This window comes from Lissotriton vulgaris, chromosome 12, assembly GCF_964263255.1.
Source record: "Lissotriton vulgaris chromosome 12, aLisVul1.2, whole genome shotgun sequence".
Classification (NCBI taxonomy): domain Eukaryota; kingdom Metazoa; phylum Chordata; class Amphibia; order Caudata; family Salamandridae; genus Lissotriton; species Lissotriton vulgaris.
In genome coordinates, this window is record NC_141700.1 from 295,177,984 (window position 1) to 295,190,082 (window position 12,099).

A 12,099-nucleotide genomic window follows, 5' to 3' on the forward strand; every position below is an offset into this window, starting at 1 on the left:
TTGCAGTACCCTAGGGCCCAAAAACATCACACTACAACCCTACACTGTCAGGAAACGGGCTTTTTGCATGTTCCCGCCCCAGTTCTTGCCCCTATTTGAGTACTAGTTGCTGTTTTTTCGACTCAGTGCACTTAGGCCTGTCAACCTGACCCCAGTGCCAGTGTACTGACCCATTATAAAAGATTTCTTGAATTGGATGACCCCAATTTGCAAGCACTAACTTACTTGTGAGTCCCTAGTATATGGTGTAGAGTGTGACAAAAGACAAGAAGGCTACCAGCCTCCCACTGCAGACTAGAAGGGTAGTGTTCACAATGCTAGTTTGACTATGGCATTGCCATTAATGGCAAAGCCACCCGTTCCCTTAATGATATATGTAATTCACCCCTAAGGAAGCCATATAGACCCCTATGGCAGGGAGCTGTATATTGTTAAGCAAGACATATAAGTTTATATAACCTTAGCAGCAAAACCCTAAAAGTTGTTGTTTTGATGAGGAAATTTAGTCCGGCTAACTTCTGAATGGGACTACCTTACATCAAATTCAACTTGATGCCCAAATCGAAATTAATGTCACTGTTAAAGTTGGGCAGCTTTTAAAAAGTTGACACTCTGTGCCCCAGCTAGTCCAGTGGCTTTGTGCAGGCCCGGGCCAACAGACAGCTTTCTGCCCACCTGGGCAGACATATGAACAACTCCAAGGCTTAAGCACAAAGGCAGTTGCCGCAGAGTGAGGTGTCACCTTCTCTCCCAGAAAGGCCAACTGAGGTGTTAGCCCAAAAGGCAGGCTCAAAGGAAATGCCCACCTTAAAGGGTGACAACACACCCGAGCAGGATGACTTTTGTTCCTGCAGACAAGTTGGAGGCAGGGACGGAGAGGAAAACACTGTCCTCAAACCTGTTTTCCTGTGGGCTTGATAGTAGCAAGAATATTGCACACTGGGATAGCGAAATGCCACACATAACTTGAACTTTGTCGCAACAAAGGAGTGGGCCTACTAGCCCATTGGATAGTGACCACGTTGTCCCTGTAGGCACTTTCCCAGGATAAAATAGGCACCCCTGGCATGCTAAACCTCAGTACACATTGGATTTGGAAAAATAACCCAACAAAGACTGTCCTCCTGCCCTTGGAATAGCACAAAGAGAGGATTCACTGTTGGAAGGACTGCACCTGCTGCACTTTGGACTAGTAAAATTTGGACTGTGCCTGCGGCTCCCGGCTTGGGAAAACATTGATCCCAGAGCCAGATTGAAGCAGTGACTCCAAGGGTTAGTTGGTTGGCCCCCTGGAACAGCACCATGGATACCAAAGTTGAGAAAGCCAAAACCGGCAAAGCAGTATCCTCTTCAGAGGAATCACCACTGACTGCTGTTGGGTGCTCCTAGAGACATCTCCGATGTAGCCAAAAGTTGCACTCGAGTCTGCTGGACCCAGGACTGCTATCAAAGGATTTCTTGCCTTAGAGGGACACTAGCCTCTACCAAGGATATTCGCAGTGATTGCTGTGCTGGGAGAACAGTAGCCCAGCTGCTGCTGGCCTTCGACTGTCACAAAGAGGATGCCATGGGACCTCATATGCAGTAGCCAAAGTTTCCCCACCTCACCCATGCACCAAGGAATCACCCACAGCTCACCCTTGTCGACTGCACAGCTCCAGGATGATATTTGAACATCTTTTCTGCCTGCATCCCCAGCATAGAAACCACTTCATTGTTCTCTATGGTGGTTGTTTTCTAAAGGCTGGAACTGAACTGAAAAAGGGTCTGGTGGCCAGGTCACTGCCCAAAGTGACCTTAAGTCAGGCTGAAGTTGACAAACTAACTGTTTTAAACATTAAGAAAATTTACAAACTTTTGTTGACCAGTGCTGTTTTGTGGTTGTATTGAAAGTTTTTTTTATTGTTTTCAAAATACATATCTCTGGAACCTCCAATGAAATTTGATGAACATGGATTCTAAAAATGTATAAAAATATGTTCTATTTTCATAAAGTATTGTTGTATCTCTTGTGTGACTTTCTTATTCCATTGTTTGGTGCTCTTACATGATTTGCCCTAAGTTCCTTTGTCAAGCTTTGCTGCTCGAAGCCCCAGATACCCAGGGTTGAACAAAGGTGATACAAACAAGCTTCACGGGACCCAAGACAGTTTTTGTGACTGTATTCCATGATGAGGCTTCTACTGCCATATCATATAATACTCTGAAATTCTCACATACATAATATATCATACCATGAGACAACCACATGTTTAAATGAAGCACATTGCCACTTATTCCCTAGAATGCCCGGTAAAGCAATGGAGAATCACAGTTACCTTTTTTCGATGTTCCAGGATTTTACAACATAACAAGATGTTCTCATTTGAATTTGCAGAAGCAGATGTATGCAAAAAAGCCATAAAGATGTTTATGTCCATGCGCCGGACAGCTTCCATCAGTCGAACTGTAATGACAACCCAGAGAAACAGACACATGTACAAATAATGCCCAAACAGAGGTTACTTGACATTTTTTAGAAGTTTAGAAAGAAGTGTCACAAGATATTTTTATCTTACAGCAAAATTTGCATGAAATACTAAATTATGTTTCATGTTATTTTTTTACAGATTGATTATTTCTGGAATTCAGCAGTAGGTCTTGCCACATTGAGATTGACCTTTGTATTCATTTTAGACTTTTACTCCACCTGCTGGGATCGTAATTGGTTTTTGTACCTCATTCCACATGCTTACCGGCACTTTGTTTTAGCTTGCTAATCAGGGTGGCAGCTGTTGTGATCTTCCCTACCCGCCCGTTCTGCCGTGGCTTGTGCCGTTTGTTGCGGAGGGCTAAGGGACCGGACATACCTGACTAGTACTTCTTGGTTGGAAACAACTGATGTGTGCGCGAGACGCCAGACTCACTGCTATTTAAGCAGCATGACAGAGCGGATGCACAGAGGGCGTGCCGCTGGCACGCCAAAGGCAAGCCTCTCTGCGTCCATCCGTGCCTCGATCGGGCACAGGGCCACCCCCCGTGTCCGTTCCCTACTGATCTTGGGCCCAAGTTTAAAATATACAAGAGATACTCTCGTAAGTCTTAACCCCCAGAAGAAGGATTCCTGTCTGCAACTCGATCCTCTGAAAGAGCCTAAGGTGTGCCCTCTGTGTGACATGAAGTTCCTCTTCACCAAAACAAAATGCAGCTTTAACTCGCATCAAGTCCTTTACCCGCAAACAGTTTTGCAAAAGTCCCTCCAGGGCCTACTCCTGAATACACGCTCTTTAATTAAACACAACATTGAATTCACCGAGCTGCTGAAACCTCACAATATAGATATGGCATTTGTCACGGAGACGTGGGCAGATGGATACTTATTAATCAGGAATGACAGACAGGATAAGCGGGGAGGATAAATAGTGATTATTATCAAGGACACTTTGTTGATGAAAAGCTCTACTTGAGGAAGCGGTCCTGATTGTGAACTGCTTTCATTTAGAATCACCATCAGTGAAAACTGTATATTTAACGGCATACTGCTGTATAGACCACCAGGGGCTAAGAACAAGTTTGTAGAGACAAAAGGTCATATCATCGAGTCTAGTGTTGACTTTCAGGAATTTTCTATCTTAGGTGACTTCAACTACCATTTAGAAAATATAAATGACCAATATACAATCTCGCTTCTAGAGCTGATGGCCACTGTCTTGATGGAACAACTGATCAAGCATCCTGCCCACGAGGATGGACACACCCTAGATGGAATATTCATATCTAATCCTCAATTGAAAGTGCAGGAGAGGTTGCCAATCCCATGTTCTGATCATAAGGCCATTCGGTTGGTACTTACCTCGTCCCATCATCTTACTCGTCCTCATTCTGCTCTTAGGACTTTTAAAGGGAGAAATTGGAAGGAAATCAGCCCACAGCAGCTGCAATTAACATTAGCTGCCTCTAAACCGACACTAATGCCCGAAGTAAACACATCCACCAATATTTTACTAATTGGATAGCAACCGCAGTAAATATTCTAGCTCCAGAAAAAACATTTACTAGCAAATGGTTGAAGAAATCAGAACCTTGGTCTGGGACTCACTGCGCATCCAGAAGCAACTATGCAGACAAGCTGAAAGGCGCTGGAGAAAAACTTATACAGAAGCCAAAAAAAACGTTTATACACAGTCACTGACCGAATATAAAAGGATGATTCTGGAGAAAAAAAGCAGCTATTACTCTGATAAATTGAGCAGGCGGGCAACTCAAGTAAATTACTTTTCTCAACTTTAAAGGAATTAGTGACACTTCCCACCCCACTAGCACTGAATAGCAATGTTACTTTCTGCAATTAACTCGCAGATTCCTTTAGGGACACAGTGCTTTCTATCTATGATTTCTTCTGTGGAAAAGGCAATGAGCCTCAAGTGAATCAACCCTCTTCACCTACGCGACATCCTGGCCATGGCTTGAATGCTTTTATCCCCCAAATGTAGAACAGGTTTCGCAGATAGTCAGATTGGTGAAAGCAGGGGCTCCTAAAATATTCCAACAGGCAGCTGATGAGATCAGCGAGCAACTCTGTCTGATTTTCAACGAGATCCTTATGTCCAGCATTTTCCCAGAGGCTTGGAGGAAGGTCTCCATCCTCCCCCTGCTGAAAAAACCTAGACACCAGCAATCACAATAATTATCGGCCCATAGCAAGGATTCCGTTCCCAGCTAAAGTTTTGGAAAAAATAATAAATCTCCAACTTACGACCTTTGTTTCCTCAGAAAATCTGCTGGACTCTTCACAATACGGCTTCCGGCAAGGGCATGGTACAGAGACGGCCTTGGTCATGGCAGCAGAGGAGCTTCGCTCTATGCTGGTTTCCGGTGCAAAGGCCGCCTTGATCCTTTTGGATCTTTCAGCGGCCTTTGACACCGTGAACCATGGCATCCTCATTCTAAGGCTTCAGAAGTTGGGAGTGTCAAGCTTAGCACTAAGCTTAATCAAATCCTACATTAACAATATGCGACAGTAGGTTCAGATTGATGATTCTTGTTCAAAACATTTTTTCACTTCCTTGTGGGGTACCGCAGGGCTCATCTTTAAGCCCTAAGCTGTTCAATCAGTATGTCACCCCCCTAGCTGACGTCATCAGGCAGTTTGGCTTCTCGCTAGTGTCCTACGCTGATGATACCCAGATTGTAGTATCCATCTGAGTCAATCTGGAAGAAACGGTGGCCAGCTTTAATCAGTGCATGACCTGCATGGATCACTGGATGCGGGCAAAGTGCCTAAAGCTTAATGGAAGTAAAACAGAGGTGCTTCTGCTGGGCTCAGACTCCACCATTTGGTCTCAGAAATGGTGGCCCCCAGCTATGGGAATACTTCCCACCCCAGTGCGTAAAGCTACAAATCTAGGCTTCATCTTCGATGACAGTCTCACCTTCCAACATCAAACCAAGGTCGCCTCTCAGGTACATTTAACTCTAAAACTAATTCAGAAGGTGAAACCTTGTATTCCCCCACCTGCAGTAAAAGCATTGGTAACAACGTTGTCATTGGCCAGACTGGACTATGGAAACGCCCTTTATCTGGGCCTTCAGAAACAGCACTTGCTTAAACTGCAGCGTCAAGTCAAAATTGTCAGAACAGAAGGTAAGTAGTGTTAGGGGTAACAGATGCTGAAAACAAGAGCAGTGAGATAAAGCAGCATTAGACAATGTGGAGGTAGGTGTGGCTCCCCGAGGGCCCTGTATATCCAGGTTGACACATGACAAGTATTTCATTAAGAAGAAAGCAACAATTAGGTCAGGTGGGGGGACATTAGGTCCTGTCTAAGAAGTGAACACCAGGTCACTTGACAAAATATATCCGCTTAACCTGACCCACCACCAGTAGGTACCAAAAAAATGGGGCGAGGCCTAAAAGGTGAAAACATATATGTGGAAAGGGGACCAAATGAGATAGCAAAATAATGGTGGAATTATTTGCTCACTTCTAATAAATGTTGATGACCAACTCCAAGGATCTACTTAAAAGCTTCCCTTCATACATTTCATATATCAACCTTTTCTAAACTCAAAACCTAAATTGAGATACAAAGCTAAATGTTTGGTATTTTGCATCATTGCTCTATAGGTTGCCTCATATTTCAAATTTATTCAAATATATCAGTGACAGCTTAGTTTATCTGCATGTTAAACTATATTTCGAGCCTTTGCATAGTGCACATTTTGCCTTTGGCTTTGTCCTATGGTGCTGTCCGCAATCTGGTGGCTTTCCACGTGATGCAAGTGTTAACAAAGCAGACCAGCCTCTGCTTTGCTTTATGGAGTAAAGATGTGTTATTGGTATTGTGGGCTGGTCATACTTTGGGTGAACTGGATAGTTAAGGGTTAAGGCTGTATGTGTTCACCAACAGCGCATACATTCTCTAAATAGTTAAGTATAGGTGTGCATGTGCTTCTGTGTATGTCTGTGTGTGTAGTGTTTGTAATGTTGGTGCTTTTGATTGTATAGTGTATCTGAATCTGTGTTCAATGTATGCTAATGTTTTCTGTTGGAGGAGCTACTGTGATAGCCATCGTACTGCATGCCTGCAGTGTGTGGCATGCTGAATATGTGGGTGGTGTTCTATTTAATATGTTGTGGAACTCTGTGAGTTTCGTAATCAGTAGGGCTACTGTAACTCACATGCTTGCCAGCTAAATTACATATCTTGTCTGTGTTGAGTTTGTGAAACATGTTCCGTCTTATGTGTTCTGTTGGAGTTGTGTGGCGTTTCCTAAGTGCAGTTGAGACCCCCATGATAACTGATCATAGATTCATCTTGAATGTGTTGAATTTATGTGATAGAGTGCTTGGTTTTAGTTCGGAGCATTCTGTGGGAGAAAGACAGACTGTCTTGCTCAGGTTTGGTTATTTCCTGTATCCTACTTCTATGTAAATCTAACTGCTTGAACTACACCTTGCACGTGAGGAAGCCTACGGAGGGAAATGTAAAGAGAATTAGCAATCCCAACAAAGCTTTCATAACTATGCAGACGTAATAAAAGTGCCTCTCATGATAGATTTTAGAGCTGTTTTATAATGAGACTCCTCAAATGTTATGCTGTGTTAAAGCCCCCGGCATACAAGACAGCATATACAGGAGCTCTCTAACCTATCCAAAAGGACACCAATGGCATTTGATAATCACAAAGAGCCTTTGGTCAGAAATTAGGGTTACTTTTAGTGCACAAGTATCTCTCGATTGAATGTCAATTTCGATTACAGAGTCCCATATGTCTGCACAAACTGAAGAAAGTGGCTCCTCAGATGGTCCTACGTTCATGCCCCAAGTTGCTGCTGATTAAAATTATAACATTAAATACAATATAATAACAGAGTATAAACTAACATAACATAACATAACCTATTAATCTACTAGAGTTTAAAAGCCATGTTTGCTTGAAAACTAATCAGTTTAAAGATGGATACAAAAATGTCCTGAAACTCTGTAGCTGCACGTTTCACTGCCAGTCCTGTAATGCTCCTGGTGAAAAAGGCCCTCCAACTTGGGTCTCCCTATTCCCCCAATTGTATAGTTGTTGCCTGCCTTTCTCTGTTTGCAAAATGTGAATATTTGAGTCAGGATGGTTGATGGGGGACCATGCATGGTCAATTCAACTCATCTATGTTAGACTTCAGATACAGCTGAACAATTGTTCATGTTATGTGACTATACATGTGAATTCATGATAAGGTTTTTTTTACCCAGGAATGGTGCAGCTGTTTGTGACTTTTGTATCAAATATAAGAGATTAATATATATAGATTTAGAAGGCACTGCTATGGCAGGCACTTCTAATTTGCACATGTAGCAAATCACTGCATTTTGTTAGTGAGGCTTACAAGTTGTGTTCCTGCTCCTATGCTCCCCATTGGAATGTATTTTCTCCAGGTCACTGTTTTGGACAATAACTTCTGAAGCTATTTGCCACAGCTATGAAAGTTCTAAAATGTCAGCATTTTTGGTGGCCCAGCCTACAACTGTTCATTTTGCGTTATATTTCTGGGGTTAGGTACCTCCTATCCACAGCCTAGGAGTTCTGTAAAAATGTGTCTGTACTGAACAAAGATTCTATTTGTGAGCGAGCCCAAGCTTCTCCTTTTGCCATCAGCATACACTGTCCCTCGGTCTCTGTGTGCCAGGTACTTCCAAAGACACCTGCCGTCTAACGTAGCTCTGCGGCCACCAGCAGCATTTGGCTGCACATTTTCGCAGCCCACACTACACTTGATCATCTTTATTGTTCTCATAAGGATTTGGGGGGCCCTGGGTAAGACATAATTTTAAGGGCATCTGTACAGTACGAATTTGAAATGTATTACCCATTTCCTACTATTTCAATCCTGCTTGATGCCAAACAATACTAAATCATATGTCACACTATAACAGGAGCACACAATAACAGATTCAATATGTCCTGACAGGGATCCCAAAAGTCCTTAAAATGACTCAAAGGAGTCAGTAGTGGCATGAGGTAGAGAGTTTTAACAGAGAAACAGAATAGTCAATGATCAAATAGTGAGAAAGTTCACTTTCCCATGGGGCCTCTTGGAAGGTGGGGGCCCTGGGCAATTGCCTAATTTGCCTACGCCTTAAAACGTCTTTGACCATCTTGCCTGGTGATCCAGTGGCCTCCAAGCCTACCACGCCCATGCAATAAGGCTCCAATAATTTGTCAGTGCTGTGTTTGGTTGTTGAATGGCCATTCTGCCGAGGTGGTGCCAGGATTTGAAACACAGCCAGTACCTCCCACCACAATGACTGTGGCCCAACACGCTCAGAAATGAAATACTAAATGATCAATGCCGGCGCCATACATTGTAACATTGAGTGACTGCTGCCTCCATATCCGCATGTACTTGAATATTGAGGGGTTGATTCACCTGCATTTCACGTACTATATTATTACATATTAGCTTCAAGGACAGTGTGTTCATTGCTGAAAATGTACTTTTTACAGAAATGCATCCCTTCATTTCATTAAAACTATAAACAATCAAAGAACTCACACAAAGGGGAAAACTCAGGGGCAAATTTACAAGAAAGTGACCCAGGGGCATATTATCAAGGACCGGTGTTAAAATTATCGCCGTTTTATCGGCAGAAAATGGGCTTGATAATACGCCCTTGTTGATTCCCATAAAAGCCCATGTTCTGGTATTAACATGGGCTTCTATGGGAATTAACAAGGGCGTATTATAAAAAGCCCATTATCGCCGTTTTATCGGCAGTTTCCTGCCGATAAAATGGCGATAATTTTAACACCGGTCCTTGATAATATGCCCCTCAGTGCCTAATGCAAGCCACATTGAGTCACTTTCAAAGCACAGGGATGCAACATATTTATAACAATATGTCGCATCTCAGTGCTTCCCTCTGCGCTGGCGTACAAACTGCACCCGTGAGCCGTGCGTCATGGGGAAGATTGTTTTTGTTCAGGAAGGGTTCCCTTCCTGCACAAAAACAATCTGAAATGCCGTTTTTCAACTTCTATGTGCGCTGCATTAGCACCCATAGAAGTTGAAAGACTGCATTGTTTCAATGATTGTTGATGTGCCGGAAGGTAACCCTTCATGAACATAAACAATCATTAGAGGTGATTTTCTCTTTCTATGTGTGCTGCAAAATGCAGCACACATAGAAAGAGGAAAATAAAACGAGGAGAAATTAATACATTTCTCCTTGTTGCGCCTCCCTACGCCTCCGCTGGGGAGGAATAGAATTCACACTCAATTCCAGATTTATGATTCCTTGTGAATCTGAAAATGTGTCTGGTTCCATGGGTGCTGCGTGTGAACACCCATAGCAACACCCATGGAAAGTCCCTTTCATGCAAAGTGCTGCGTGTAAAGGGGTCATATTTACAAGGACAAGCAATGTCACACAGGGTGGCTTTTCCTGTCCTTGTAAATATGGAGCGTTACCATGCGCCACAGGTACAACACAAAAAATGATGAACCGGTGTGTCAAGGGGCTTGTAAATCTGTCCCTCAGAGTACATTTATGTTTAGTGGCATGAGGTAATGAGGAGTTTTGCTTTCGACCACTTACCTCCCTCAGGGACTGGTCTGCAGCAGCAGATTACTGCCCTCAGGCGGGCTCGCATGCGGAACTACAAGAGAAACAGAAAGAATCATTTGGTCTTTCTCTCTAAAACCAGATTTCACCATTTCATCATATTGATTTACAATGTTACACCTTGTGCCGCTCAGCCATTTTCTCGTTGAAATGTAGTAGCTAACTACTAAAGGGAATCCGCTATATTCAAATGCCATGGTCGGGGAACAGTCGGAACACTGTGGTCTAAACCATGAGTGTTCCAAGTCCGCTAGATCTACAGCTCATGCCTTAACCACACATATGCCCTAAGCACGCATATGTGTGGTTAAGGCAATATGCATACTAACTGCTGCCTGCTACGGACAGAAGCAAGAAGACCTTGCAGGAAGCGGTGAGTTTATTTGTGCTGGGTGTAGTTTTGGGCTGGGGGGTGTTTTGTTGTAGTTTAGTAGGCTGGTGGGGTTGGGGTAGTTTTATAGGCTGGGAGTGAGTCAGATTTTGTTTTGCCGGCTGGAGGAGGTGGGTCTGGTTGGTTTGTTGGCTGGTGGGTGGGTCAGGAGTAGTTTTGTGGGCTGGGGTTGATTCGGTGTTGTTTCACGTTCTATGAGCCTCCTCGGTGAGCTGCCCTATATCTCACTCCTGCCTTGAAGGGGAAATAAATTGTTTCACCAAGTGTAACTCTTTCACTTCACATAGAAGGCCTGTAGTGGAGCGAGCTCTAAACATGATGTTTGTACAACTATGGGAAAGAGATCACACCCCTACTTTTTTTTTTGAAGAAACTAAATTGATTGTCAACAAAATTGAGAACATCTCAAATGACAACTCTTTTCATGAAAGTGAAAACTTTAAAGTAGGCACTATAATTTGCTCACTACTTATCCTCCCGAACTTTTAAACTAACATTGTAAGTTGGGAAGAAACCACGGCGCAGATCTAAAAGAAACTAACGCAGCGCGATAAAGCAAGTCATTTTGCTGTGCTGCACTGCGTTAGTTTCAAAGCACAGGGATGCAACATATTTACAACAGTAGGTTGCATCTCTCTGCTTCCCCTTGCGCTGGCACACAAACAGCTGCCATGCGCCGGTGCAGGCATCCTTGCACAGTGGTGCAAGGATGCCTGCGTCATGGGGAGATTGTTCTTGTGCAGGAAGGGGCACCTTCTGACATTCTGACACATTTCCAGATTTACAATTTCTTGTAAATCTGGAAATGCATCAGTGGACATGGGTGTTGCGTGGGAACACCCATATCAACACCCATGTCCCGCCCCTAACACGCAAAGTGTTGCATGAACTGGGGCGATACTTAAGAGCACAGGTTAAGTCACGCAGAATGACTTTACCTGTACTTGTAAATATCACTCAGCAGGCTACGCCACAAGTGCCTCATGCAACTAGATGCACCGCGGCACATGGGGATTGTAAATCTGCTCCCATATATTTAGGTCCGATCATTTCTCAGTCATCAAACAAAAACATAGTTCAAAGGTCACTACAAAAACTCTTCTCGCTCCCTGTGTTTTTAGTAGGTGACGCTATATTGTTTCCTCTCCTGTTTTAAAAGATTGCATGTCTTATGTTTTACCTTTGTTCACCTGCAGCTTTTTTTAGAATCGGGACTTAACATGTGAATTTTCACTCAAATAGCAGTACTCATCTCTATTTCAGAAACTCAAACCCTGATAATGACAACTAAGCATAATACCTCATTTACACTTACAGGCATGAAATCAAAACTCACATTGCTGGACATCCTGAATTGAGTAAAATTCAAATTTCAACTGTGGTTGATGGTGCTCACTCAACCAGACTGTAGACAATTAACTAGGAATCAAGAAAGAAAAGTAATGAGTTGAGTCAAGAACTTCAGTTGTCACAATAATTTCAGAGCAAAGGATTCCATGAGCTGTGAAAGTCGGAGGTCAGTGGCATAGCCTCCCATAGTAGGAAACAGTATACAATATATGCTTTATAAACACTGGAGATTAAAGACGGGTCTGTGAACTACGACCTTAT

The 12,099-nt window shown here is 43.2% G+C and overlaps 1 protein-coding gene across 1 annotated transcript in view; it reads right to left on the reverse strand.

Moving 5' to 3' along the window:
- The window catches only part of LOC147674000 (maestro heat-like repeat-containing protein family member 1), a 90,969-nt gene extending 79,133 nt beyond the window's left edge, over window positions 1-11,836 (reverse strand). Inside the window, exons 1-3 of the mRNA XM_086946440.1 lie at window positions 11,825-11,836; window positions 10,071-10,131; window positions 2,319-2,446 (exon numbers count right to left, since the gene is read on the reverse strand). Coding sequence (XP_086802566.1) covers window positions 2,319-2,446; window positions 10,071-10,131; window positions 11,825-11,836 — 201 coding nt within the window. The remainder of the gene's footprint in view (window positions 1-2,318; window positions 2,447-10,070; window positions 10,132-11,824) is intronic.
- Window positions 11,837-12,099: the final 263 nt, after the last annotated feature.